At 60.1% G+C, this 27,959-nt stretch overlaps 1 protein-coding gene across 1 annotated transcript; it reads right to left on the bottom strand.

The window, feature by feature from the left end:
• On the bottom strand, positions 1–27,804 carry NPHP4 (nephrocystin 4). Its single transcript, XM_088533732.1, has 30 exons — positions 27,782–27,804; positions 27,239–27,470; positions 26,783–26,923; positions 24,492–24,664; positions 24,122–24,186; positions 22,779–22,934; positions 21,232–21,368; positions 20,514–20,695; positions 20,282–20,408; positions 17,055–17,192; positions 16,261–16,390; positions 13,526–13,572; positions 12,782–12,838; positions 12,567–12,703; positions 12,266–12,451; positions 11,502–11,674; positions 9,701–9,861; positions 9,041–9,200; positions 7,683–7,808; positions 7,431–7,573; positions 7,153–7,367; positions 6,496–6,676; positions 5,586–5,672; positions 4,746–4,902; positions 4,249–4,334; positions 3,006–3,091; positions 2,393–2,564; positions 1,361–1,540; positions 225–368; positions 1–142 (listed from the first exon to the last, which is right to left on the bottom strand). Exons 1-30 carry the CDS (start codon positions 27,802–27,804, stop codon positions 2–4), a joined length of 4,143 nt encoding a protein of 1,380 aa, XP_088389858.1. The 3' UTR covers position 1.
• Positions 27,805–27,959: the final 155 nt, after the last annotated feature.

Below are 27,959 nucleotides of genomic sequence, written 5' to 3' on the forward strand. Positions count from 1 at the left end.
CTCACTCGTAGGTGACGGTCACGCAGAAGGTCTCCTCGTTCTTGTCCTCGTGGTCGTTGATGTGGATGAGCACCTCCTCCCGGCCCGCGGCGCGGCCCGGCGCGAAGCGCAGGCCGAGGGTGTGCGCCTCCCCGCCGGCCACCTGCGGGCACGGAGCGGGGCGCTGGAGCGGGGCCGCCCCGAGGAGCCCCGCGCCAGCCCCGCGCGCCGCCGGCAGCGCCCACCTCGAAGGAATCCTCGCGGAACTGCAGCAGGTCCGGCCGGCTGGTGTGCAGGAAGTAGCGGCGCCGCGATGGGTACGGGTTGGTGTAGGTGATGCGCTTGGTGCAGCCTCTGCCGCCGCCCGCGGGCAGCGCGATCTCGAACGCCTGCAGCGGGGAACGGGGTGAGGAGCAGCCCCGCGCGGGGCGGCCCCGCGGCCTCGTGCTGCTCCGAGCGCCTCGCGCAGGAATCACGAGGGCGCCAGGCAGCAGGCGAGGGAGCAGCTGCGCCCGGCCAGCTAACGCGCCCACTGATTGAATTATTTCCGCAGGGACAGCCAGGGTGCTAATTTTGATAACAAAACACCCCCCTGGGAGACCGACTGCTCCTCAGCTGCAGCAGTGGAGCATCAGCTTAAATGCCCGACTTAACTCCCCCAGTACCGAGGGTTTCAGAAAAACATTTTTTAAATGAACACATTAACTGAGCAATCTAATTTTCTATCTTTGAGCCAAGTCCTAAGCCAGCACAGTGCTAATAGAAATCAGCATGCTGTAGCTTTAATTTCTCAACTGGGTATAGTTCAGAGCTGACATTCCTCAGCATGGAGTTACCTTCAGAGCTGTCTGAAAGGCATTTCATTACGGTCTTCAGCGAGACTGCTCAAACACGGCAGGGCTGAGCGCGTGCTCCCGTGCCTTGCTGGCATGGCGAGGCACAAATAACAAAAGGAGGAGCGGGTGGAATCCATAGGGAAAGGGGAGGCCGCCCCCAGCGCCGCGTTCCTCCCGCTCGGGCAGAGGCCGGGCAGCACCGCGCGGCGCCTGCGGTCGCGGCAGGGAGAGGCGCCCAGCCCGGCAGCCGGCAGCGGGAGATTAACTCAGGGAGGACGGTTAATCTCCAATCTGACAGTAATTCTCCAGAATTGCTTTCGCGATCCCTGACCATGGCAGTACAGGATAATGGAAGTGTCTACAAGCTGACCAAGCGCTCGGCCAGAGGACAGCAGCGAGGACCGCGCTGAGCCCGAGCACCGTCACGCGCTCTTCCTCCCGCAGAGAGGAGGAGCGCGGCCGCCAGGGCGACGGGTGCCAACAGCAGGGGTGAAGAGGGCACAAGCGGCGGCCCGAGACGTCCCGTCCTGCAAGAGCCCACGCACCTTGGAGAGCAGGGGCTGCCGGCAGGACACGCAGAGCAGCCAGGAGGACACGAGCTGGTGACGCTCCACATCCACCACGTTGAGGTGCAGGAACCTGCTGCCGGCCTGCCGGGGCCGCACGCCCAGGGCCAGCTCCTGCACGCCGTGCGCCGGGAGGACGAACACGCCGGCCGGGGCCACCTGCAGAGAACACAGCGGGGACGTGGCCGCAACGCACGGGGGAGCAAGAGGCAGCGCCAGAACCTCATGTGGCTGCGCGACGCGGCACTGCAGGAGGGAACCCAGAGCAGGACAGACGCAGCCTCGGGACGCACTGCCCGGGGGACGGCGAGGACACGAAGCCGAACGCCATGGACATGGTGCCAGGACCACCCGGAGCCCCCAGGCTGCTGCTCCTTGGCTAGTGACAGCCAGGAGAGCCTCTCCTGCTCCCTCATAATGTCAAGGAGAATATAAATGAGGCGCCGATGGAGCGCAGGGAGCGCGCGCCTACGACACAAATATTTAACAGCACCTACATTAATAAACCGGGACTAACTTTATGTTAGGAGCTCTGTGCCGATTCTAATGTGAACTTTGCTTAGCCACACGAACGCTAAAGGTGGATTTACCAACAGCTAGTGCTTTTCTCCCTGCCTGCAGCGCTCAGCCTTATTCCTTGCATTGCAGCGCGTGCTGCAGGAGCGAGCGGCATCGCTGCTTGGTGCACACTGCCTGGAGTTTTGGGGCCTTCACGTTTACAGCCACGACTAATTCTTGAGAATTTCAAGAAATTATTAGTCTTCAGATAGTCTCATTAATGCAGATAATTTGCCCTCTGGGGTTTTGTACCAATGATTCTACACACTCCAGCTTTAATCAAAAGATAATTATCACAAACACTTTATGGCAGTAAATTGTTCATAATTCCAAAAGGGATGTGTTTCACTGCAGCAGGGTTATTGCCACTAGGATTGTCAGCGGAAGTCCACTACTAATTACAGTTGTGAGAGAGTCCTTCGCTCGCCCCGATCCCGGCCCCGGTGCGGTTACCTGGAGCTCGTGCGGGTGCGACGTGTAGGCCCGGACCCTCCGCAGCGCCCGCGTGCCCCGCAGCAGCACGCAGAGGCGGCTCAGCTGCCCCGCCACGCAGCTCACGTCCACGCGCTGCACCGAGTGCACGTAGAACTGCCACATCTGCACCGGAGCAGCCAGCCAGGCGTCCCTGCAGCGAGAGCGCGGCGCAGGGGACGTGAGCGGCCAAGCGACCGCACCAGGGCTGGGCTCCCACACACACCAGAGCCAGGGGCTGCCCCTGGGGCAAAAGAGCTTTCGTCCGTCTAAGCAATTCCAAAGCGAAGCTGGGGCTGAGCGCCGGCAGCCCCTAACGAGCCCGCTTGCCCTGGCAGCGGCTGTGCCACGGCAGACCCTGCGCTCAGCAAAGCAAAGCCAGCAGCTCGTGTCCAGCTCCCCCGCGCCAAGGGCAGCCTCGCGAGCGGATATTTCAAGGCAACGAGGAAGCCCTTTGCTCAGGTCCCTGCTCGTCACAGGACTGTGTCACACACGGGACGCTGCAAGCAAGAGCTTCCGCGTGAACTCTCCTTTCTGCTCCGTCATGCTCCCTGGGTAATTGTTTCCTTTTTACTTTCTGGATTCTCCTACTTACGTATAAATAGCAACAAAGAATTTTTTGATCTGCGGGCTTGGTCCTCCAGCTACTTTTAAGAACACGTCCTGTGGTTCCCCGGGACCCTGAGTACAGAAATCAGAGCATCATTAGAACAGTTAACCCAGAGATCAAACCAGCTAATGAGGACTCCAGGGTTCCTTTTCCATTAAAAAAAAAAAAAAAAGAAAAAAAGAACACCCCACTTAGGAAAGCAGAAGCTTTCACGAACCAGTTATATTATTTTATTAGGATGCTATATAGTTTGGATTAACCCTGCCAGTGCTTTTAATTACAAAAGGGGATACAAAATGCCTATTGCATTCCAGGTCTATATCTGTAATTAAATTCTGGCAAATTTTCCCAAAGTTTTCAAACAAGACATAATACAATTACCCCACTAACATATTTCTGCAATGCCAGTTAGCAAGTTCTCTTCACTACCAGCCACATTTATATGCACAGATTTATATTTCATTTCGATCTCACCAGCTGAGAGCCCAGGAAACCTGAAATCTTAGCTATTAATTACAAAACAAAAGCTGCACTTAGGCAGAGATATAAAGTGACTTCAGTCACAAACTTCCTGGGTTTGGTCAAAAGAGTAATGAGGTAAATAAAAAGATCAGTATTAATTTTCAGTGTGCTTTTGCATCAAGCCAGGAGAGAGAAACAGACCAGAATAGATCTGGAAATATTTGCACTACGGGAAGGTTTGAGAAGGTGCTCAGGAGGTAAAGCTTCACACACACACACACACCAATCCCTGTCTCACGATCCCTGTGCCCCTTCTCACCTTGCTAGCATCACACACAGAAACATGGGCTAGCTTTGGACAGCAACCTCCCTGCTCATTCACTGAGAACACAGTGATTCTGTTTTGCTCCCTCCCAACAGCTGTAGACACTCTCAATTAGACAGGAAAATGTATTTGCAGCACCTCAAGAAAAGGCTTCTTTTTACTAGCACTTTGAATCATTTAATATTTCCTCAAAAGAACAAGCTAGTACAGGCTGCTGCATGATGTGAGGAGGTGCAATATTGAGCTTCCATTGCAAAAACAACGCAGCTTGTTTTAACTGGGGAAAGAGGACCCGTTTCAGTTTAATAAAAGCCAGAATTTCATCACTCCAGACTGATAAATCTAGGTGCTACCACTGGTGGGAGGCACTTCCCTGCTGACTAAAACAGAGCAGAGCAGCAGGATACACTCAGCCATCAGCTCGACATTTATAACTGGTACCATATGTTTGGTTTCGCAAATGACGTTGGGGTCGCTGCAGCGAACGTACAGCTCGGGTTCCCCACCTGGCATCCCTGCCGGCGCACCTGCGAAGGAGACAAGCACGAGCAAACTTCAGCACCTTCTCCGTTGGTGGCTGCTATCTCCTATTCTACCCTCCATCTCCACACTGCCAGGAGAACCAGCCCGGAACCAGAACCCCCCCATTCTGGGCTCAGCTATCGGGTGGTAGTAAGACAGCGGGCACTGATGCAAGGACCTAGAAGGAGGTCACTTGAGAGACACTCAGGTCCTGAAGACACAGAAGCACATACAGCTTGGTAGTGCAGACTTGCTCTTTGAGATGCCATCTGCACCTTCTGCGAGGCTAATGGAGTTAAAATTAGCTGCATGAATGATGGGAGTTTGTTAGTTATTAGCACATAAAAGACGAGCCCAAGCCCTGCAGTCCCATGCGGTATTTTCGGTCGGGTCCTTGGTGGAATTAGGGTATTTACCCGGAAGCGTGTGCCACGGGGGCAGCCGAATGGCCTTCTTCAGGAAGGTCAGCTCCGGGTGGTAGAATCGGAAGGTCTGGTCCACCACGTGCGGCTGGGTCTCCACCGTCACCTGCAGGATGGCAATGGGCTTCCGGCCGCCCACGTGGAAAGAGACCTGTCCAACACGGAGGGAAAGGGAGCGGATCAGGGAGAGCAGACGCAAACAGCACAACGTCCCATTGCTCAGCCCCGGGACGAGCAGCGCCAGCCCAGGGGCGGTCACAGCTGTGAGCACCAGAGTGTCGGAGCACGCACGATCACTGCAATTCACGTGTGCCACAGGAATCACCGGGAAATTAAATCACGTAGGCTGAGAGCAACCGTTCTGAAAGAGCAACTACGGAGAACAGGAAGCGTTTAAGCAGAGCAGATAGGGGGTGAGAATGTGAATATAAATATCCATGCTTTGTAAACATGGCACTTTTCTTGCTACATTTGCTGCGGTTTCACTGGTTGATGTTGAGCCTCTCAGTATTTGGGTTCATTTTCTACATGCAATATTTGGATCCAACTGTGCTTGCTCTTTATGGATATATTGAAGATCTTGTTACCTATGTACCACCCTGCAGATTGATTTCTACAGCTCTGCATGACCGCACATGGGAGAAAACAGTGCTGCAGGACGCCAGCACACGGACATGGAGGAAAATTTAAACACCTCTATTCTCATCCTAAACCTGTTTCTGTAGGGGGGCATCCCAAACGAGTGCAGGCTTGGTCTGGGCCCCACTGCACTGAAAGCTCTAAACTTTCAGGTCCACTTCAGCACACACAAAGACACTTCCCCAGCTTGCCTACCTCGATGTGCTTTGAGAGCGTCCCGCCAGGCTTCTGCAGAGAGGAGGCGGCCTCGTCTTCACCACCACTCAGCCCCGCAGGCCCCTGCTAGACACACAAGGCAGCGCTCATGAGGAAGCACTGGGAGCACTGCTACGTGCAATGTTTGCACCAGGAGCACTGCTATGTGCAGTGTTTGCACTGGGAGCACTGCTACATGCAGTGTTTGCACTGGGAGCACTGCCATGCCCAGTATTTGCACTGGGAGCACTGCTACGTGCAGTGTTTGCACTGGGAGCACTGCCATGCTCAGTATTTGCACTGCGAGCACTGCTACATGCAGTGTTTGCACCGGGAGCACTGCCACATGCAGTGAGCGCTTTCCCTTGAAGCTTGAGGAAAGCTTGTCCGACACCTTTGCACAGCGCTGGCAAACACAGGAACACTGATTAAAACCAGCAGGAACCTCCTTTGCTGCACGGTGCAAGGGTTTTGTTTGGCTACGGGGATCTTATCCAGGTCAGCAGCCCATCGGGCCTCCCCCCGGCCAACCTCAGCAAGCAGCTTTTGCACTTCTGCAGCCCCTGCAGCCAAAGGCATTCGGAAAGGGAGGGCTGGATTCAGCTTCTTTCTGATTTTGTTCAGCGTTTAAAATCTGCTGGATCTAAATGCCACCAGAAGAGCAAACACCGCAGGCACCGTGCTCTGCCAAAGACAAGTCTGAATGTTTTTAACGCGAACATCTGGTAATACCTGCCTTACATCACTCCCTGCTAAGCTTCTGGAGGGCAATATCTGCTGCCAGAGGAAAGGGAGAAGCACTGGACACCATGTGAAAGGCGCTGCAGGAGGCCAAAAGGGGCGCCCGCTTCCTCCGCGGCTTGGCACGGTACGGCACGGCACGGCAGCAGCACACCGCGCCGGCACCCACCTGCTGTGCCGGCTCCACCGAGAACGTCTGGTACTTGAAGGGGACGTGAACGGTCTCTCTGGGGCGCAGATAGAGCTGGGGCCCGCGGCCGTCGCGGAGCTGGAACATGTCCTCTTCCACGGGGGTAGCCGTCTTGGTCAGCTCCTTGAAGTGCCTCCACTCCCTCGCGTCCACGATGACGCTGCGGAGTGACACAGGGACTGCAGGGACAGCAGGGACAGCAGGGGCTGCCACAGCCCTCCCGAGCCTGCCCAGGCCTCCCCGCTCCTGACGCAGCATTGGGAGCAGGAGCCTTCCCGGCGGGAGGGATTGGGAGCAGGAGCCTTCCCGGCGGGAGGGATTGGGAATCAGGAGCCTTCCTGCTGGGAGGGATTGGGAGTTGGAGCCTTCCTGCTGGGAACCAGGAGCCTTCCCGGCAGGAGGGATTGGGAGCTGGAGCCTTCCTGGTGGGAGGGATTGGGAACCAGGAGTGCTCCCAGCGGGAGGGATTGGGAGCAGGAGCCTTCCCGGCAGGAGGGATTGGGAGCAGCTTTCCCGGTAGGAGGGATTGGGAGCAGGAGCCTTCCCGGCAGGAGGGACCCAGCCTGCTTGCAGAGCACGGAGTTGGACCCCAGCACGTGCAGCCGCGGGGCCCGCGCGCCAGCCCGGCGCTGCTACCTGAGCTCCGGGTGCTCGATCTCGATGGTGACCGTGTGCTGGACGTTGTAGGGGTTCCTCAGCGCGAACTCGAAGAAGGCGGCGGTGCCCGGCGCGGCGTGCACGGTGCGGCTGCTCGTGACGGCCTGGCGCAGCATGCGGGCGATGCCCTCGCCCTTGAGGCGCTCCCGGTAGGCGTCCACGAGCTGCAGGTGGCGGGCGCCGCGCGCGGCTGCGGCGCTCCGTGCCCGCGGCGCCGCCCGCGCGCCGCCCGCGTCCCGCGCCTCGCGGCGCCGCACCAGCGCCATGCGCTGCAGCTTGCGGCGGCGCGCGGCCTCGCCGGGGCCGCGGGGCCCGGCCGCGTCGCCCTCCCGCGGCCCACGGCTCAGCAGCGCCGCCAGCTCGCCGTGCACGTCGGCCAGGCGCCGGGCCCTGCTCCTGCCTGCGGGGAGAGCGCGCAGGATGCTGCAAGGCGCGCAGGAGCGCGCGGCCAGCGCGGCCGGGACCGCGCGGTGGGGAGCTTACCCGGGACCGTGTAGCAGGGAACTCACCCGCTGCAGTGCTCGCCAGGACTGGATAGCTGCCCGCGAAGATGCCGTCGCCGTCCTGCGTCACGGCCCCGTGGCAGCGTGCTGGGGATGAGCGCGGCACCGGTGGCCTCTCCTCGCTGCGGCGGCCTGGCAGGGCAGGGGCAGGTTGAGCTGCAGCCTGTAGCTTCAGGGCCCTGTCCTGCGTCCTCTCCACATGTGGCCGCACTGCTCCAGACCCGCTCCCCCGGGTCCTTCCCGCACTGCCTCCCGCACCAGCTCCGCTCCGCGGTCCCACTCGGCGCCAGCACAAATTCACAAAGGGGAGCCCTTCCTTCCCCCAGTTCCTGCTCCTCCAAACGGCCCCATATAGACCATGACATCTACAGAAAAGCCTCTGGTGCTAATGCCTCACACCACATTTCATAAAGAACTTTAAAAAAATTGCTAACGTTACTTTGCCATTAAGAAGAACCCAAAAGCCCACGCAGGCAGAGAAGCAAAGGGCAGCGGCTGCCCTGGGTGCTGCCTTTGCCGCCGCGCTCGCCGGTGCAAGCGAAGCCTCTCCGGGTTGGGAAGCTCCGGCTCTCCTCCCCGGGAGCTTATCGTGCTCTTGCAGGCAAAACATGAAAACGCCAGTTTAAGTTATCTTATAATGGAGCTAATCTTTCTTCCAAGATAAGGTTTTAAGCCCTGCAGTCGGCACACGTTTACGGGCCGGTGAGCTGGCCATAGGGAAGGACGGAGGCGGTTCTCGGCAGAGCAGCACCCTGGCCGGGCTGGCGATCGCAGCCCGCGGCCCCTGCCCCTTCGGCAGCGCCTAACGGAGCGTCACCACCTGCACAGCGCCCGTGCCAGGCTGCCATGCTGGAGCGGGGCAGGGAACGGGCAGGGATGGCTGGAGAGGGAGCGTGAGCGGGGCCATGGGCTGGCGCGGAGCCGCGTGCAGGGCCGCCTTCCCCAAACCCGGGCCGAGCTGACGGTGCCCAGGGCACCTCGGATGCGCCCAGAACAAAATCCTCTTGCGAGTACCGCGAAGGGCAGCCCAGCTCCCAGCCGGGCGCACGGCTGGCAGGACGCGCACCCGGCCCCGCTGCAGCGAGCCGCGTTCTGCCCCGGAGCGGCACAGGGGCCTTCTGCTCCCGCAGCTGCTCGAGCGCCGCGCGGAGCAGAAGGCGCAGATGCGCTCACCGGAGCGACCCCGCAGCTCGGCGGCCCCTCTCCCGGCGCTGCCAGCACGTAGCGAGCAGCGCGCGAGGGAGCAGCGCGGAAACACGGCCGGGCACGGAGGCGGCGGGCGCAGCGCGGCCCCCAGCACAGCCACGGGGACGAGACCGGGAGCCCCGTCCCTCCCGAGGGGCCACGGCGCGCGCGGCTCTTACCCACATTGGCCAGGCAGAGGAGGAGCCGGCCCTTGGTGGCCACGCGGATGCCGCCGGGCCGCAGGGCGCCCGGCCCCGCCGCGTCCTCCTCGTACTCGGTGGCGGCGACGTCCAGCTCGTGGAGGCTCCTGACGGCGGCCCGGCCCTGGCGGAGCAGGGGCTGCGGAGCAAGCAGAGAGCAGGGCAGCGGGTGCCTTGCGGCCCGGCCCGGCCCGCGGCGCTGCTGCCAGCGCCAAGAGCAGCCGCAGGGGCTGCCAACGAAGGGGCCCCGCTGCGCCTGCCTCCCAGGAGGGCCTTGACATCGCCCTCCAGCTAACTCACACCCGGGAGGGTCACACATCCGGATAAAGATGTTTTTGGATTTCTTAGCTCTGTTTTTTAAGGCCATAAAGACTTTGAGTAGTGTGAAAGTTCCAGACAACTGGAAGACGGCTCTTGTTTTGCCATTGCTTTCAAGGCTAAGCTGACAAATCCTGTGATTACAGGCTTGTCAGATTGACATCCGCCTCAGTTAAACGAGAGAATGGCTGATTAAGCCTTGATTATTAAAGACTCAAGGGTAATATATTAATGATGTCAGAGAAGACAACAGCGAGAGCGCAGGCTCTTCCCGGCATCCCGGGAAGCGGCGCAGGACTCCGGGAGAGGCGCGCGCGCTACCTGCAGCCTCACCGCGGCCGAGCCCACGAGCAGCAGGGAGTCGCCGTCCCACACGTCCAGGTGGAGGCTGCGCTCCGCCAGGTACCGCACGAAGCAGCGCCGCTCTCCAGGCCGCAGGAACGCCGCGTCCACCACGTACCTCAGCTGCAGCCCCGGGGAGCCTGCGGGGAGCAGCGCGGCGTGAGCAGCAGGCACGGCACAGCACGGCATGGCATGGCACGGCACAGCACAGCACGTGTGGCATGGCACGGCATGCACGGCATGGCATGGCACGGCATGCACGGTATGACATGGCATGGCACGGCATGCACAGCATGGCATGCATGGCACAGTACACCGCATGGCACGCGTGGCGCATGGCACAGCATATGGCACGCGTGGCGCGCAGCATGGCACAGCACACGTGGCATGGCACGCGCAGCACGGCACACATGGCATGGCACGGCACAGCATGGCACAGCACATGTGGCACGCACACACGGCACGTACACATGGCACTCATGGCATGGCACGGCACAGCACATGTGGCACGCACAGCACGCCATGTGTGGCACGGCACGCGTGGCACAGCACATATAGCACGTGTGCCATGGCACACATGGCGCGGCACGCACACATGGCACGCACAGCATGGCACAGCACATGTGGCACGCACGCATGATGCGGCACGCACACACGGCACGGCACGTGGCACGCATGGCACGGCGCCCTGGCCACACGTGCTGCACCCACGGCAGACCCCTCCTCACAGCGGGAGCTCGGATCTTCCTACGGAGCAACCTGCCACGGGCAGCTGGGAGCAGGCGCTGCCGCAGCCACAGCGGCACCTCCGGGAGCACCAAGGCCGGTGTCATCCCGGGCGGGCGCCGTTCCCATCTACCCATCCTGCCGTCCCGCTGGCAGGCTACAGGACCAGGCAGGGAGGGACACCTACTCATAGACATGCTCGGATTGTATGGACCTCTCTCCTATTTCCAGTAATAACTCCACATGGAGAAGGAATGTTATCAACTGAAAATGCTCTGCAAGAGATGCTATATTGGCTTTGTGCTCTTGGGACAAGAATTTAATAAGACAGAAAGAAAAAAAAAAAGCATATTGCTGGGAGAATCAGATTAGATTACTCCAGGCAGTTTGCTTTAATGTGTTGCATGTCTTAAATACACCCAGCTACCACCGGAGTCAGCAGTCTAGATGTCTGAATCATGACACCAATGCATATTGATGTTTTACTTTATGGTTTGACATTTTGAATGTTTTAATTATATGCCACAAACTAATGGAAGGCTGCTATTAAAGCAGACGATAGCAGTCCGTTCCCTGACCTGGAGACAAGCCGAAGCCTGATGGACCGAGAAAGCACTTGGAATACTTTCCGTTGCTTGAACTTCCCAGGAGGGCTCCCTCATAGAGCAACACAACAGCATAGCACACAAAACAACCACACAAAACAAGTTTACTGATGAACGGCATGAAAGACTCAAAACAGCAATAAAATTTCAGTATTAATGTGCTTGTAAGCCCTGGGGGAAGGCCTAGCGAAGAGTGAAAATTCTCTCCTTTACACATAAAGTAGGTCGCCGGCCTCCGAACCGGGCCGGCCTCCGAACCGGGCCGGCCTCCCTCTGGGGTCGGCAGCAGCCACGTGAGGGGACAGCGGGGAGGCAGGAGAGGACAACACGGCCTGCCCGGCTCTGCCCCCAGGAGGGACGTCCTGGCGCGGGTGACAGCGCGGGGGACACACGCGCTCCCGGCACAGGGACGCTGCCCTTGGCGCCCGCCCACCCGCCACCGAGCTTACCGAGGCCGCCGTCCTCGCGGATGGGGACAAGGACGCGCGGGGAGGCCACGTCGCCCGCGTCGCCCGCGTCGCCCAGCTGCAGCCGCGCCGTGGTGGCCGCGGGGAAGCGGTAGAACTGGAAGGTGAAGAAGACGCTCTGCGGCCACGGCGCCTCCACCCCGTTCTGCAGGACCCTGCGCCAAGAGGAAGGCCGGGGTGGGTTCACGCGCGGTGCAGACTGCCCCGGCTCCGAACCGGGGGAGCTTGTCGCTGCTCCCGGGAGCAAGCGAGGAGCAGCGCGCTCTGCGTGGAGTCCTGGGGAGACGGGGCATTTGCTTTGCCTTTGCTTTCCAAACACTTCTCCACTCCAGCTTTCTATCGTATGCCGTGACGGAAGAGCCAAGTGAAAACCACATTTTACCTTCCCACAGCACACTGATCTATGAACAAAGCGTCACCATGAGGACACCAGCCCAGAGCCGGCAGTTCCACCCAGGGGCTGAGCTCCAGGTGGAGGGACAACACGACCTCCCCCAGCCGGCTCTGGCATCGCTTTGTGGCGGTGCAAACAGAGAGAACGATGGAATACAATCTGAGAGGGGCTTCGAGGAGGGGTAATGCTGCTCTAGAAAACCCTGGGACTCCGTTTCCACCACAAGCATTAAAAGCAGCAGCACATTTACAATGCTGTATCCAAATCACACGAGCAAGCAGGTTGTGGGTGGCTTTGGAAAAGGACCGTTTTCCAGAGCACCTCGAATCTGCCAAAAGATCTGGGATCTCACCTACTAAAGGCGAGAAACTGCAGGATGATTTCATTGCTCTGCAGAACATCGGCCTCCTCCAGCTGGAAGCTGAAGCTCCCAGGGTCGCTGGGGTCCCCGACTTCCACGGGCTCCTTGTTGCAGTCCAGGATTTCGGGAAAGCCGGCGGCGTGCAGGCGAGCGAGGGAGCCCCGGCTCTGCGCCGTGCTGCAACCCCCACACGAGGTGCTTTGAGGCCCGCGGCGGCTCTCGTGCAGCCCCGGCGCGCTCAGCACCGGCCCCCGGCCGCGCAGCCGCACGGGACGCGGTCACAGGAGCTCACCTGCGCGCCGGCGCCGCGGCGGGCACGGGCGCGTGCACGGGCGCGAACGGCAGCTCCCGCAGCGCCTCGCCGTCATCGGCGCCCGCGGTGCCGGGGCTCAGCTCGGCCTCCAGGTGGGCGATTCCGGCCGGCGGCTCCTGCCGAGAGGAGAGAGCGCCCGGCTCGCAGGGCCCCGCGTGCCGCGCGAGAGCCGCCGCGAGCGCCGCCCCACTCACCGCAACCGCCTGCTCGCCGGGCCGCGCGGGGGACGCCGACAGCTGCCGCAGAGAGAGCTGGAAGGCGGGAGGCGCCGGCAGTGAGCGCGGCGGCAACGCGGGTGAGCGCCGAGCGCGCGGCACCGCACGGCAGCCCCGGGCACGCGCAGCGCCCTGCGCCCAGCGCGGCTGCACAGGCTGCACCTCTGTTCCCTACTTTAGCTACCCGGCTGAACGTCATTTTGCAAAGGCAGCAGTAAGAAAACGTGGTAGGGGAAAAAAAAATCAAACAGCTTAATGCCGTCCTCTGAAGCATTTCATTTTATCGGAAAAAAATGCAAGCATTGATCCCTGCACCAAGATAAAAAAAAACAAAGAGATAAGACACTGCCGTATTCCTAGCTCTTCCGAAAGCCTGACAGCTCTCCACGGAGGAGCCGTGCCTCCCAGTCAGCATTTGCCACAGGACAACGGCAGCTAGAAAATCTAGTTCACCAATAGCCAGAACTGCCCTTAAAATAGTAAATTTGGAGCATGAAAATAGCTCAGAGATTTGTGCCCAGCAAAGTACATGAGGAATTTGTTTTGCTTCCTTGGAGGACGTGGATTTCAGCAGCCATTTAGTGCCACTTGGCCACAGTAGCCTTGAAAACCGGAGCCCGTGGGGCAGCGAAGACGCTCCGTGCACAGGGCGGCTCGTCCGGAGCGCCGCTGTCACCGGGCGCCCCAGCCCCACTCCCCGCGGCGCCCGCGGCCGGGACTTACCCCCGGGCCCGGGCTGGAGGCCGTCAGGCGAGGAGGGGACGCGGCACCTGCGGAGGCAGCAGAGACACGGCCTGGTCAGGGCATCGGCGGGCTGCCCGCGCCGGCACATGGCACACGTGGGCACGCGGCATACATGGGTACACGGCACATGTGGGCACACGGCACACGCGGGCGCACGGCATACATGGGTACAGAGTACATGTGGGCACATGGCATGTGGGCGCACGGCATACATGGGTACATGGCACACGTGGGCACACGCAGGCACGCGTCGCGGAGCAGGACGCGGGCTCTGCCCCTCGCAGAGGCTGCGCCGCTCGCGAGGCTTCGCGCCCGTCTGTGCCCACGAGCTCCGTGCGCGCGAGCCGGAGGCGGCGCTTGCCCAGGGCCGCCCGCCGCTCCGCGGGAACTGGGCTGGATGTGCCAGCTCCGCTTCCCTGCTCCGAGCGCAGCTCCCGCCAGGGCTGCGCTTCCCCCGAGCCATGCGGTGCTGCTAAGTGCATTGCCTAATGAGACGTGAAAGTTCAGGATACTTAAGGTTTTCATAGCGCTTCCATTATTTCTTTTCACTACTCTCATCTGCTGGTACATCCGTGCCCTGGAAGCACGCAGCTCTGCTGCTCGCTGCTCCCCGGCACGCTGGGAACGCGCTGCCGCGCTCGGCGCCCGCGCGGCCCTGGGGACACGCGTCCAGATGCTTCCCAGCAACGTTCAGGCTTTATTTTGCCTTCGCTGCCACGTGTATTTCAGCACTTTCATCCTCCAAAGGAAACAGCCCGTTTCCCTTCTGCCTGAAATGCTGTTTCTGTGGGGCCCGGGGAGCCGCGTGCACGGCGCCCGGCTGCGGGCTCCGGGCGATGCCCGCGGAGCGGCCGCTGCTGCGGCACCGCGGCGCAGCCTCGCACGCGCGCGGGCAGCGCGGAGCAAGCAGCAAAGAGGAGCTCAGCAGTGCGGCTGCCAGAACGAGGCCACCTCCAAGAGCACTGACGAGGCCACCGGCCCTCGGCCAGAGCTGGGGAATCGCGCGACCGGCAGCTCCCCGGGACCGCGCGCTGCCCGGCGCCCTGCAGGGCCCTGCACAAAAGCCCCCGAGGTGTCGTGGGGCAGTTGGGTCTGCAGGGACCAAAGGAGGGGTCTGCAGCACAGGCAGAAGCAGAAACGTCCTTGTCCGCAGAGCGTGTTCAGCAGCGGCCGCCGGCCCCCGCGATGCCGACAGCAGCGAGTGCCTGTCCTGAAGTGCCACTAAACGCCGGCTTCGCTGCAGAGCCGTCCTAGATCGGCGCAGACAAAAGGAAAACGGGGTTGCCAAGTGCAGCACGTTCGCAGGCCTGGCTGGAGACTGATTCCTCGTGACGGGCCGAGCGGCGCGGGCAGGTCCCGCACAGCTGCCACGAGCCGCAGCAGCTCCCGTCAGTGGCGCCGGGCGCGTGGCGAGCGCGCGGCCCCGCGCCCCGGCACGGCGAGCGCCGGGACACGAGCAGCCCCCGCGGCCCGGCCGTGCCGAGCGCCGCCGTGCCGCCGCAGGGATCCCGCCGGGCACGGGGCCGCAGCGCAAGCAGAGGCAGCAGCGGGGCCGGTCGTGGCGCCGCAGCGAGCGGGGCGCGCGGGGCGCTCTCAGCAGGGCACACGCGCCGCGCTGGGGAACAGGGTCACGGTGACGGCAAGGGCTGCGCGTGGACGGCCCCACGGACGCCCGCAGCGACGGCCTCCGTGGGGCAGCTCCGCGGTTAAAAGAGCACTTGTCTGTACTGCAAAACGCTCACGAGCAGACGACTCCTCCGGCAGCCCCTCAAGTACAAATGGCCCTACAGGCTCCAGCAACAACGTCGCATTAATAAGGTAATAAACTCACATATTGACGTTTGAACAGGCAGTTAAGCTGAGAGCAATCTGGTTCGCATATCCCTACATAGATCGAGAAAGATTAAAAACACCAGAGCAGAGTGGCTGTCAATGAAAGAGGAGCATTCATCACTGCAGAATCCATGGCGAAACAATCGAGTTATTCCAAGCCATATAAATAGGCAAATTTGTTTTCTCTCATTTTTATCCCTATCTCTCATTCTGGGGTGGAAAGTTCAGATAAAAATCAAGATCTACGAGTTTGCTTCCTGCTGAGCACGGAAAAAGAGCAGAGAGGAACAGAGCCATAGGAACCGGAGGGGGTTTCCAAGAGCATTGGGTATTGATTTAGCTCCCTTCCCAAGTCAAAGTCAATGGAAATTTTATTTCCCTCTTCACTCCACATAACAGCTCAGTGCTGAAAACCCTGCCATCTGGCACCCATGCATTGTGTGTGCTGTGCACAGGCAGAGATGCCGGGTAGAGCCGGGAGGAGACCCGCTCGCCCGGAGGTACCTGCGCTGCAAGCGGCAGCTCAGGAGGTTATCGGTCATATGAGTTATGAGCCAGCCTGCAGCTGACGGCTCCTCCACCCTCAGCCATCCGGAGGGACCGAGGCGCAGCGGTGGCCGGCAGCGATGCCTCTCGGGGGCCCCGGCTCTCCCCGGCACCGAGGCGCCCGCGCAGCCACGCGGAGCACGAGGCCGAGTCCCGGCACCGCGGCCGCGTGTGCAAATTGCAAAGCCAGAGAGAGCTGGATTCAAAGGGACACAAGCTCCATTCGCTGTGATAATTCGCAAATTGCTTCACTGAACTTCATCTGGTTTTGTGTCTGATCGCATACTGATGCTACACTCTATACTTTAAATGTCACCAATATGGAAAACACTCACTCAGAACTGGTGTAGGAGGCCTCTCTGAATCTTCCCTCTCTTTACTCGAGACATCTGTAGAAGTTACAAGATGTTCCTCTGAATCCATGGAAATGTGGAATTGGACAGTACCAGACTCAAACTGCCTCACCTGAAATTTGGAAGGGAAATGAAATGCTTTTAAAGAAAGCATGCTATGAACGGACTCCTTTGTATCTCTGAAAGGAGAAGCAATTCTCTCAGCTGTAGCCAGAGAAAACACAGTGCAAGAAGCGTCTTTCCAGGCATATGGAGGCAGAGCTGGCAGGGATTTACATTTTAATAACATCGCTGAAGATCTGTGTGCTTGCAGAAACAAACACACAGACTCTTTCCACAGCCCACCCCAGGCATAAAATCTTGCTGAGTTAAGGACGTGCACATACATTCACCAGCCATTTAAAATTAATCTAGTGCTCTGCCTTTCACGCAAACCATCAAGGCGAACGCGGGCAGAGCAGGGCAGGGCGGGCTGCAGGGCTGCTCAGCTCGCCGTCCGGGCAGCGCAGTTCAGCCTCGTTAGGGGAGCGTGGAAACGACGGGCGCTTTTGCAAGGGAGCAGTAATTCCTTTTTACTGACAAGCGATAAACGCTTTGGAGCCAGTTCTTGGGGCCTCGGCTTGCACGTACATCACTTAGGAGCGGCGGCCTCGAGGCAGCACTGCGGCGAGGGGCAGCTTGGCCGCGCGCTGCTCCTCGGGCGCTCACGGGTTTGCCGGGGGCCTCCCCATGCCCTGGGGGGACGCGGGTGCTCGCGGTGCCCGCGGGGCGCTCACCTCCGCGCCGCCGCCGCGCTCCCTGTAGACGAGGGCCCGGCCGGGGCTGCGGCGCGCGCCGCCCCGCAGCGGCACGGCCACCTCGGCGGCGCCCGCGGGGCTCCACGCGGCCCAGCGCAGCGCGTGCAGCGTCGCGGCCTGCGGAGAGAGGAGAGCGCGAGGACGCGGCGGGCGCAGCGCGCGCCCCGGCCCAGGCCGCCCCGCCGGCGCCCCTGCCCTCTGCGTTGGTCCCCCTTGGCCGACGACGGCTCCAAGGGAGCACTTCCAGCCACCAGCGTGAGAGGTTGTAACGTCAGCGCCGGCAGATTTTACTAGGAATTTATTATCACCATTGCCGCAATAACGGGGACAATGTTCCAGGAGATGAGAACTCTTCCTATGTATAGAAGGTGATTAGGTCGCTGCGATAAGGTCAGGAGCTCATTAAAGAACTGTAACTCTATCGCTCAAAGAGCTGCATTAAATGATGTATTTCCCACCATCTACTCCTCAGAGATAGGACACGTATTCTGAAAAGATGCTAAAGGTTCCACCTTGGCAAGCACTGTAACAGCCTCCCCCAGGAGCCGGGCTGGGGGAGCCAGGCCGCTGCCGGCCCCTCGGCTTTGGACTTTAAATGAGCTGAATCCGATATCTCATTTGCAGCGGCACGCTGCTCCTCGGCTTTTCCTCTCCCAATCGATACAACCGCCTTGGCTCTGTGTGTGCCACTTTTATAAATATCCACATTTCCCCCCGTTTTGCTTTGCAGAGCTCTAATGAGAGACGACGTTTATTGCATTAGCTGTGACCCTCTCCCAGCCGCCCTGGGGGACGATGAGGGGCTCGTGAGGAAGCGCTCGCTCTGGACACGGCCTCGGCAGCCCTGGGGACAGGGGAAGACCCAGTCCAGCCTCCGCTGCAGGAGCACAGGAGCGGCAGCTCCATGGGTGCAAAGGAAACCAGGGATAGCTCGGGAGTTAGGGTGGGAAAAGCCACGTTTAAACTCTCAGAAAAACCTCAGCCTGCCAGAAAAGGACACGTCTTCAGCATACAGCTTATTTTTGTGCTACATTCTAAAGAGCGGCCTTTTTTTTTTTTTTTTTTTTTTAAATTAAAAAAGCTGAAATTTTGCCACTCGGCTTGCCAGAACACTCCAGGACCGCTGCAGGCTAATTTCTCCCTATATATACACACACTGGAAAAAAATTTAACAACATATAATTAAAATGACTGAGTGAGCCCCTTTGTGCCACGCGGCAGAGGCTGCTGCTCAAGGCCCGGTGACATTTTGAGGAGGCGTTTGCCTTTTGTCCCAGCTCCCGGGCAGCGGCTGTGGGAGGCTGGAAGCTGCTGCGCCAGGAAGGCCCTTTCCTTTCCCCTCCTATCCCAGCCCGGGAATGCCCAGAGGCAGAAGCGCCTGGAGGGCAGCAGCTAAACTGAGAAAGGGGCTGGCGAGCGAGGGAGCCGGAGGAGCCGGCGCCGACCCCAGCGCTGCCCCCGTGGGACGGGGGATTATCCGTAATCCCCCCCGCAGGCGCCCTTCCTTCTTGACGCATTTAGCCTCGTGCTCGGGGGACACGGAGGCCACGCGCAGCGAGCAGGGCGGCCCATGGGGGCCACTTCCATGGTCCCCTCGTGCGGCTGCCGCCATCCGGTGCGGAGCGAATCCCGGTACAACAAGAGGATGGATGAGGTACCCGCGCCGGGGCACGGGCCAGGGCAGCGGTGCCAGGCAAGCGCCTAACAAGCACTTGCAGTTTTAGTGTTTTTCACCAAGATTAATAAATCTGCTGTTGGGAGGAGTTCTTTATTCAGGGCGCCTTCTCTTCTGCTTTATGCTCCCCATCTGTCAAGTCGCAAATCGGAGATGCTAGTCAATACTAATTTTTAAAAAACAAACAACTTTTCCACCAGCGCTCTTAATGAGCGCGCGGAGCGCTGCCACAACCGAGACGGATTGCAGGCAGAACCTGGGGGAAGCAGAGAAGAGATTTATCAAGCACCAAGATCTTGTGATTGCTGAAAGAAAAACACTCCATTTTTCAGAAATAATTAAAAAGCAGTGATGTGTTAAAATAAGCCAGGAAAAGGCACAAAACACTGAAACCCTGCAGAAACTGCAGTTTGAATCAGAAAATCCTGCAACTATCCAACTCTAAGCTATCCAGGAGACAGATTAAGAAATAAGAAATGTTTTGAGCTTTGGTTCTATGATTTTTGAGGTCATTCAAGTCTGAAGGGCACATTTTTCACTCCTACATTATTAACCATTTCTGCATTTTCTTTGTTTCCTGAAGTATAAAGCATAAGTTCATCACAGTAGGAATTGAAACACTGAAAAAATAAACCAAACGTTAGTCTAAAACCAGCATTTTCTTTCCTAATGTGGTTAGAGGAAAAACTACCCTCAATTTAAGCTCCTGTTTTTCAGCACATTTATAAAAGGTTGCTCTTTTGAAGTGTTAAAAAATGCTCCTTACTGTAGACGGTGCAGAACATGCACTGTTCATGTGAAGCCTACTCACACCCTACCAAAAGGCGAGGCACTCAGCTCCCTGCCTTTTCCTCTCCTTTTTATTTAGGACACTTCACAGACCTGCTTCTTAGCACCCGGACAGCTTGGAGTGAAGCTAACATGAGAAGATGATAAACAAATGGTGTTCTGAGAAAAAAGCCAAAGAAAATGTAACCTCTAACGCGGAGCTGCCAGGGTGGCTCCTCTCCCACTTTTCCTCTCCCCTGGGCAAACATGAGCCTGGTGGGTTGGAGGAGCCACAAACCTGGTCCTGCGCAAGGCCCCGCAGTGCAGTTCAGCGCTGCAGAGCGGAGGGAGCCGTGCACCAGCACGAGACCATTGCTCCTTACAGGACTCGAGACCTCAACCTTTGAGGAAGGAGCTGTGGAGTGGATAACATGTCTTAAATGCCTGCACTAATTACACAGCGGACAGGAATAGCTCCGAAGGTGCCATTTGTCTACTGCCTGGATAAGCAGGACGGTGAAGTCCGGGCAGAGTATCTCGTTACTCGAAAGGACTCTGGTCCATCAGGTGCAGATTTATGTTCTTTAATAATTGATCAGAGAAACTTTAGAAATGTCACTGAGTAACCAGAGCAGCTGTGAGGCAGTTACTGCAGCCCCCCAGGGACACGCGACTAGTTAAGGTTGTCAGCAAAGCCCTGGCCCGTTTCTAAGGCTTTTCCATACGTCTAGATGAGAAGCTGATGCGCGCAGCTCATGCCTACCTTCCCGTTGGCTCCCCCCGGCACGCAGAAGACATACTCGAGCTGGAAGACGATGGCGAACGCCGGGTGACGAACCATTTCGGGCAGATGAATGCGACTCCTCAGGAGCAGAGCTTGACCCGCACCGCTGCGTTGGAGCACACGAAGGGGGGAATAGAGAGCAGCCTCCAGGAGCGCCCGCGCGGGTGACGCAGGAGCGAGGGGCGGCCGCGGCGGCGGCTCCGGCGCTCACCTGGCTCGGGAGCCACGGCCCCGCTTCCCGGCGAGCCCCGCGGAGCGTCCCCGGGCCACGGCCGCCTCGGGCACCAGCACGGCCACCTGCGGCGCCTGCACGAAGGCCAGGCCGTTGTGGACGCCCACGCGCAGCCGCCGCTCCTGAACGGTGACGGCGCGGCCATCCGGCGCGGCGCTCGCCTGCGGCACAGGGAACGGCGCGTCGGCCTCGGGGCAGCGCGGCCCCTCCGCCGAGGGGCTCCCGCGGGGCCTCCTGCCTCCAGGGCCTCATGAGAGAAGAGGACGAATTAGGCAATCAGTCATAAACTAATAAAAATGGAACCTGTGCCAGCGTGAGCGCTGGATATTAAAGTGTTTCATCTTCGCAGCAGAGCTGGCACCAGCCTGACAAGCACACGCGGACTCGCCGGAGGGCTCTGCTGCTCGCTAGCGGCGCGGAGCCTGCACGGGCTGCGCAGCCCCCCGCGTTCGATACAGAACGGACCAAAACGCTGCTTGGTGCTTTGCAACTCAAAGCAAACCCGACAAAATTCCTGTCTGCTGATCCAAGAGGCATTTAAGTAAAGCAGGACGACTTTCATAGCAGAAATAGGACCCTAAGCAAAACAGACGCGCTAATGCGGTTTGTCTAAATGTTTCTGCTGCACCTGCAAAGGTGGCACCACCATTACTGCTTGTTTATTGTACCTGCTCCTCTGCAGCTCTATAGGCACTACCTTCAGTAAGCGGTCGCTGTTGAGTAAATCCAGCAGTTCCTCCTCAAATTCCTCCAGAGAAGGGTACAGATGGACGGAGACTTTATCCAGATAGCACGTGAAGGGTTTCATGAGCCGCGGTGCCAGGAAGCAATCATCTGAAACGACAGCGCAGCGAGGCACCCGTCACCCGGGGCTCCCGGGCACCCGCCGAGCCCTCATCCTGCCGCAGGCCACGCGCGGAGCGGGAACGCGCCCGACGCGCTCCCGGCAGCCGCATCCGCCTCACGCGCTCCCCCTGCTCCGCTACCGCCGTTCCGTCCAGCAACTCCCGGCTACGTTTTGCCTGAACTACCCCCTAAAGGAAGGGGAAGCCTCCAGTTAGCTTATGTGCAGCGCTCGTGCTGGCTGCTGCTCGCTTCCTCTGCCTAGGGGAGGGAAAAGGAGGAGCAAGGGAGGCTTCGTGGCACCTTCCTGTGTTTAGCAGTAATTGATGCAAACTAAGAAGTGTCATAAGGAGAGTTTTCTAAGCAGCAAGTGAAAGAAAATGCAAGTCAAGAATTGATGGTCTATTCTCCAAATTTTCAGATCCAGAACTTTCACAGCGTCAACTCCAAGCGCAAAGCTCTGAAATTCACAGGTAGAGACTTCGGAGGGCTCCTCGTGGCCAGCTCTTCCCTCCGGACTTGCCTCCAGCCAGCCAGAACCCTGGCACGACACGGGCAGTTCTGAACAGGTTGTAAAGGCTCCTCCTAAGACTCAGCTGAATGGCCCTAATTAAATGGACCATTATTTATCCACAGCACTTTCCAGGCAGTAAAGCAATTACCAGGGAAGAACAGAGTGAAACCACTCTGACATTTTAAGGGCTGGATATAAAATGGTACAAGTACGTCTCGGAGAGGAAAATTCCAGAGAGGCCCGTGCCAGCGCTCCCCACGAGTGCCAGAGCCCAGGGGAGCGATTCCCACAGCCGGGAACTGCAGCTTCCCGCAGGAGCATCTTCACCGGGAGACCGGGGTGGAGGACGTGCAGCCAAAACAGCCAAACACCCCACGGTCAGCAGCGACTCGGCCACCCCTTCCTGCGTGCGTGGATGCAGCGGAAGGCTCGGAGGGAGCCGCCTTCGCGCCCGCGCTCGCCTAACGCAGGGGCCAAGAGCAAGGCAGTGAAGATGCTACTCTGAGCTCACGCGCCCTGCACTAGGCTTGCTGAAATCACAAAGAAATCACAGGGACACCATAGGCAGCCCGGCTGCTGCGCCTAGGCCCCGCTTCATGGACCAGGGTGCTCGCGGCAGCATCACTGCTGCCAGCACAGAGGCAGCGACGTTTAAGACACGGCTGCTGCACCCAGGAAGCACCCGTGGCCCTCAGCACCCGTACACAGGCCCACGGGCGGCAGAGGGCCCTTCCCTTTCCAAGGAAGGGCAGGACAGAGCCCTCCTGCCCTTGGCTGGCCCGGCGGAGGGGAAAGGGCCGCGCGCTCGGCAGCCCCGAGGCGGCCAGGCCAGCTCCGCGGTGCCACAGTTCGGCCGGGCGGGCAGAGCGGCTTCACGGAGCCCTTACCCGTGTGTCCCCGCGCGGGCAGCACACCGGGGATCTTCTGCAGCCCAGACACCAGGAGGTTCTCAGGAAGGAGGTGCAGAACCGTCTCCAGGGGCGCGTGGGGCCTCAAGGCGTAATGCAGGTGACTGTTCTCCATCACTGTCATGTACTTGTTCTCTAAAGGAGAGAAAACGCTGTGAAACGCTCGAGACCCTGGGGAGGCAGCCCTAGCACTGCTGTCAGACTGTCGCCCTAACACTGCTAACAGGAGCACAGCAGCTTGTCCGGCGGTTGCTGCAGAGGTTCAGATTCCCTCTCGGTACCAGAACAACATTCCCATTCCACACACTGACACGAAACACATCCAAGCGCTTGCGCTTTCAAGCTACTCAGCAGTTTCTGGCATTCATGGAATTAAGCGGTCAGGACTGTTTTCACAGCAAGTGGAATAACGGGGTGACTCTGGCTGTAAGGTACACTCGCTATTTCCAGTGCCCGTGCTGGCAAGCTGAGTGCTTGGGAAGCAGTATTACTCACAGACCAATTATACCTCTCAAGTAGCAACAGATCCAAGCTGCCTCCTCTCAACAAAACGCACCGTATGGACGGCACAGAGCTTCCTAACGGGCTGCCACAGATGGCCATAACGTTCAGTATTCCTCAGCCGTCTTCACTGACCGTCACCGCAGGGCACTCAATGCCCATCCCTGGCGCCTGCCAGCGCGTTCTCGGTGCCCGCTGCAGAACACGCGTTATCACCAGCGCGAGAAGCCTCCTGCTCCAGCACAGGAAAAATGGGCACCTTGCACCCAGTGACTGCCTATGAAGAGCCTCACCTGGAACAAGGCAGCTTCCAAAGCCAATAAGCCTTTCTGGAACAGCACCGTCTTATTTTACATCTTATTTCCACTAGGCCGTCCACAAAAGCATTTCTAATTCTGGTTTCTAATTCTGTCAGCCTGCAGTCCTGACAAGGTTTTCCCAGCTTTTTCCTAACCCAGCACTTGCGTGAGTGGTAAGAAGCACCCGGAACTTCCCTCCCCTCCTGGGGGGTGGGACGAGGTCCCCCCGCCAGCCCCGCGCGCTGGGCAGACAGTCGTTGGGCCACTTTGAGCCCGCAGGAAAGCGGCGAGCCAGCTGACAGGCACCGACCGTGTCCAGGAGGACAAAGGTCTCGGCTACATGCTCTGCAAGACATCGTCCCCTTGGATTTCCCCCCAACCCCTAACCCTCATCCTAACCCCAACCTTTACCCTAAAGCCAACCCCAGCTCCTGGGCCAGGAGCTTCGGAGAAGGGGACACACGTGCTCGCAGCACAGGCCTGCCCAGCAAGGGCAGCTCGGAGGTATCCAGATGCACTTACTTTCCACAGGGTCCTGGAAAAGTGGGTGCAGCAAAGCACGGGGCGTCCCGTGGTAGAGCTTGAGCCTAAAACCAAAGAGCAAAACCAAATATGAAACGTTTAGTGAATTAACCCTACAGCATGTTTGCTGCAGTGCCTCTACTCATTAAAAAGGAATCCATCCCTACTCTGTCACCACAAGTCGTCCTGTTGGAGGACAACCCCATTTCTGCTTTTATAGCAGTTAAGAATCCCAGTCTCCAAGTCCAAGATCTGTCTTTGCAGCCACAGGACCATCCGTTGCACCCTCCCATGGGCACCAGGCCCAAAGCACCTCAGGGTGCTTCCCAAACACCAAGGGGCTCCGTTTCCCCACGCAGAAGGAACCTACCCTCTGTCCTTGGCAGGCGGATTCGTCGTTTCTGACTTGCTGTTGAAGAGATGAATGATTCCAAATCCGCACGACAGATCCCGAGAGATCCCATCCTGGTTCTTGACTATGGCCACGACTTCCACTACAGCAGCGATGCTGGGGTGGTCCAACGAGGTGTGGAAGTAAACGGTCTAGCGGAGAGGCGAGGGAAGGGAGAAAGGGCATCTGAGACTGCAGACCTGAATGGAGCAGCTCCGCGAGGCCCTGGTCGGTGTCGGCCGAGCTCCGTCCCGGCCGGGGAGCTGCGGAGCGGGGCCGGAGCGAGGTCTGGAGCCCACAGGGCTGCCCGCTCAGTGCCCACGACTCCCCCCAAAGCCTGGGGCGGCACCGGGCTCCGGGGCAGCCTGGCACAGGCAGCGGCCTCTGTGTTTGTTTGGGACCCGGAGGAGCAGTCGGCTCCTTGGAGAGCTGGGAACGGTCTCTTTTCCAGGCAATGCGGATTAGCAACTCTCAGGCTGCACCAGGATTAAGAGCCGGATTTAGAGGCCCGGTTGACCCAGCATCTTGCTGCACGTCCCGTGCTGGAAAAGGCTGGCGCATGGAGGCCCCGAGGGCTGGCACAGCCCTCATGGGTGCTGCGAGCAGGGGAGGTCACAGCAGCAGGGACCCGAGGGAGGGGACGGGACAGGGGTCATCTCCCAGGGACAGGGCTTAAAGTCGGGTTAATCTTTCTATTAAAAAGTCATTATCAGAGTGTCCCAGAGAAAACATTTAGTGTAATCACAGACTGTCAGGAAGGGATAACTGAGAGGGACATTAACACATCATCGCAGGGTAATAAATCATTATTCTATTATCTCCTAGTGCAGAGAGCTGCGGTGATGACCGCCGGCTGCTGACAAGCGCTGGACGCCGAGACGGATGCTCCAGCCCTCAGGGAGCCGCGGAGCCGTTAGACAGGGTCCACGGCTGGACTCGGGCGTACGGTCGGCTCCTTGAACGCGGATGACGGTCCCCGCGGCAGGCGCTGCTCCTGGCCGCGCTCAACGCGATGCAGCGCGGAGGTCACCCCGCGCAGCGCCCGCGGCCTCCCCTCGCCCGCGCTGCTGCTGCCGCAACGCCCAAGCTCCACGTCCAGCGTGTGGAGACGGGGTTTGCTCCCCCTCGCGCTCTGCTGACTGCCGTGAGGCTGCTCCCCAGCGCTGCGGCCGCCCCGAGCGGCAGCAGGGCCGAGGGGGGACGCGCAGGGCGGTTTGGCCACTACAGCAACACTGCGTGATCCGGAGCTGCGACGCGCGGGCAGCCCCAGAGAAAGCGCCCGCGCACTGCACACGAGCGCCTGGAGCCCGCAGCGTCACTCATCTCACAGGGATGGCAGGCAGCAAACGGGCACACAGGGACGCGCTGCCTCCTCCGCAGCGCCTGGCCACGGAGCGGGCAGCCCCATCTCTCCGGAGAGCACAGGCTGTCAGCGATTTAACAAAGCTGAGGAGGGCGCCTATAAAGCGTGCCAAACTTCACCCCCGGCACAGCATGCTAGCCAAAGGTATAACCAGAAAGAGCCCTGAAGGAGGAGATGAAATCTCAGCTGCAATCAGTGTCCAAACCGCAAGGATCGTGGCCTCCCTCTTGGCTAACTGCACAAACCCGCCGGTGCTCGGAGGGGAGCAGAGCCGTCGCTGCCAGCCGTGCTGCTAATCAGCCCTGCAGAACTTTGTGATTGTTCACCTCATAGCGCTGAGAGAGACAAGGTGCCATTCCCTTTTGCCAAAACTGATAATGGATAAAACTGTGTTTTTGTGTAAACCTAATACCGCGGTGACAAGGAAGCGGCTCTGCCCGGAGGCTCGCCAGCGCTCGCCCCGTTGCTGAGGGAGCAGTGCACTCTGCTGCCAGCTCCGGCGCACAGCAAGGGACACGGCACGAGCGGCACCGACGCACCACACGCTCGCAAGACCCTGGAGACCCAAGTTATGGGTCTCACCCCTTGTGCGTAAGCCAGACGCGCAAGATCAGAAAGCGCCTTCGCGTGCAGGACGTGGGATGAAGCACAGCCGGGAAGAGGCTGGGGTGGTTCATACACTCCCCACAAAGAGCCCGGGCCCTAACAGGCTTCAGGGCCCTCCTGCTCCGCTTCAACACAGAGGAAAACTCGCGACCCGAAACCCTCTCCAGCGCGGGAAGCGCTCAGGCCCTGCCGCGCACGACGGCTGCAGCCGCTGCGGCGGCCCGGAGGCGCCCGCAGCTCCCCCACCAGCCGCGTCCCCCACCGCGTCCCCCGCGCCGCGTGTCCCCCGCCGCCCACGCACCTCGTTGAACACAGCGCCGGGCGGCTCCGCGCGGGGCGGCCTCCTCCTGCTCCTCCACGTCCTCCCGAAGAAGTGGCGGTAGGCGATGTCGAAGAGGGTCAGCCGCAGCTGGTACTCGGTGTCGGAGCCGCCCTCTGCTCCCTGGAACGCAGCAAACAGGGGCACGAGCTGCTTTGGCTCCTCTCAGAGGCTGCTCCCCTCTTAGCTACGTTACCCCCAGCAGTGCGGGCAAAACGCTTCACTACCAAACAAGAAATGAATCATGTCTCTAGCCGATGCCCAAGAGGCACCGGCGCGGCCAGCTTTCCTTGCCTCACCAAACCCCCTCATGCCGCTCGCATTGCGGAACTGCTGTTCCGAAGGCAAACGGGTACCTTTTAACAACCAGAGTTCAAAAAGCAGAGCCCCCAGCAAAGGGGCACACCCGCCAGCCCAGCGCAGAGACGGCCCCTCTACCTGTTTGAAGGCGGCCCCCTCGACGCGCTTCAGCACGCACTGCAGGGCGCTCGACTCCCCGGGGCCGCGCGGGCCGCGCTGCGGGTGCGCAGGGACGGGCAGGTTCTGCAGGAAGACCCGCTCCCAGGCGCTCATGGTGCTGCTTCCTCCGGGCCTCTGCTGCAGCGCAGCCTCCTCCGGAGCGCGGCGCCCGCTCCACGCCGGGACATGCTCCACGCGGGGCGCGCTCCCCCTGGCACAAGGGGGGACGCTGGCAGGAGCGGCGCGCGGGGGCCCGTGCAGACGTGCGCAGCGGTGCGGGACGGCGAGGCGCCCGCTGCCCCGGGACACCGGCCCGGCGCGGGGGGTGTGCGGTAACGTGCGGCCCCGCGAGCGCGCGAGGCCGGCGGGACTGCGGGACCCGCGTGGGCCGCTCCAGGGAAACTCGCCCCCAAAGCCCCCCCGCGCACGCGGACGGGGCCGCCGGGGCCGGCCGAGCCCGCGGCCCCCGGGGCACCGGAGCGGAGCGGAACCGGCCGGAGTGGAGCGGAGCTCCCCGCTCACCGTCCCGCCGCCGCCGCCGCCATCTTCCCGGGCGCGACCAAGCGGGGACGCGGGGGGGGTCCCGGCCGGGAGGCGGCGGCGGCGGTCCCGGTTCCGGGCGGGCGCGGCGGAGGCCGCGCGGGCCGCAGGGCTCGGCGGGGCCGCGGTTCGGTCCGGAGCTCGGCGGGACCGGTGTCAC

This window comes from Tinamus guttatus, unplaced genomic scaffold (genome assembly GCF_059628265.1).
Source record: "Tinamus guttatus ecotype Peru unplaced genomic scaffold, ASM5962826v1 Tinamus_guttatus_pri_ptg000515l, whole genome shotgun sequence".
Classification (NCBI taxonomy): Eukaryota; Metazoa; Chordata; class Aves; order Tinamiformes; family Tinamidae; genus Tinamus; species Tinamus guttatus.

What these genes read in the sequence shown, in the direction of transcription:
- NPHP4 (XM_088533732.1), bottom strand. Translation starts at nt 27,804, where the DNA reads ATGGCGGCGGCGGCGGCGGGACG. An exon ending in CCGGCGCTGTGTTCAACGAG is followed by an intron (nt 24,665 to 26,782) that starts GTGCGTGGGCGG and finishes CCTCTCCGCTAG; the next exon opens with ACCGTTTACTTCCACACCTC. An exon ending in TTCTTTGTTGCTATTTATAC is followed by an intron (nt 2,565 to 3,005) that starts GTAAGTAGGAGA and finishes CTCTCGCTGCAG; the next exon opens with GGACGCCTGGCTGGCTGCTC.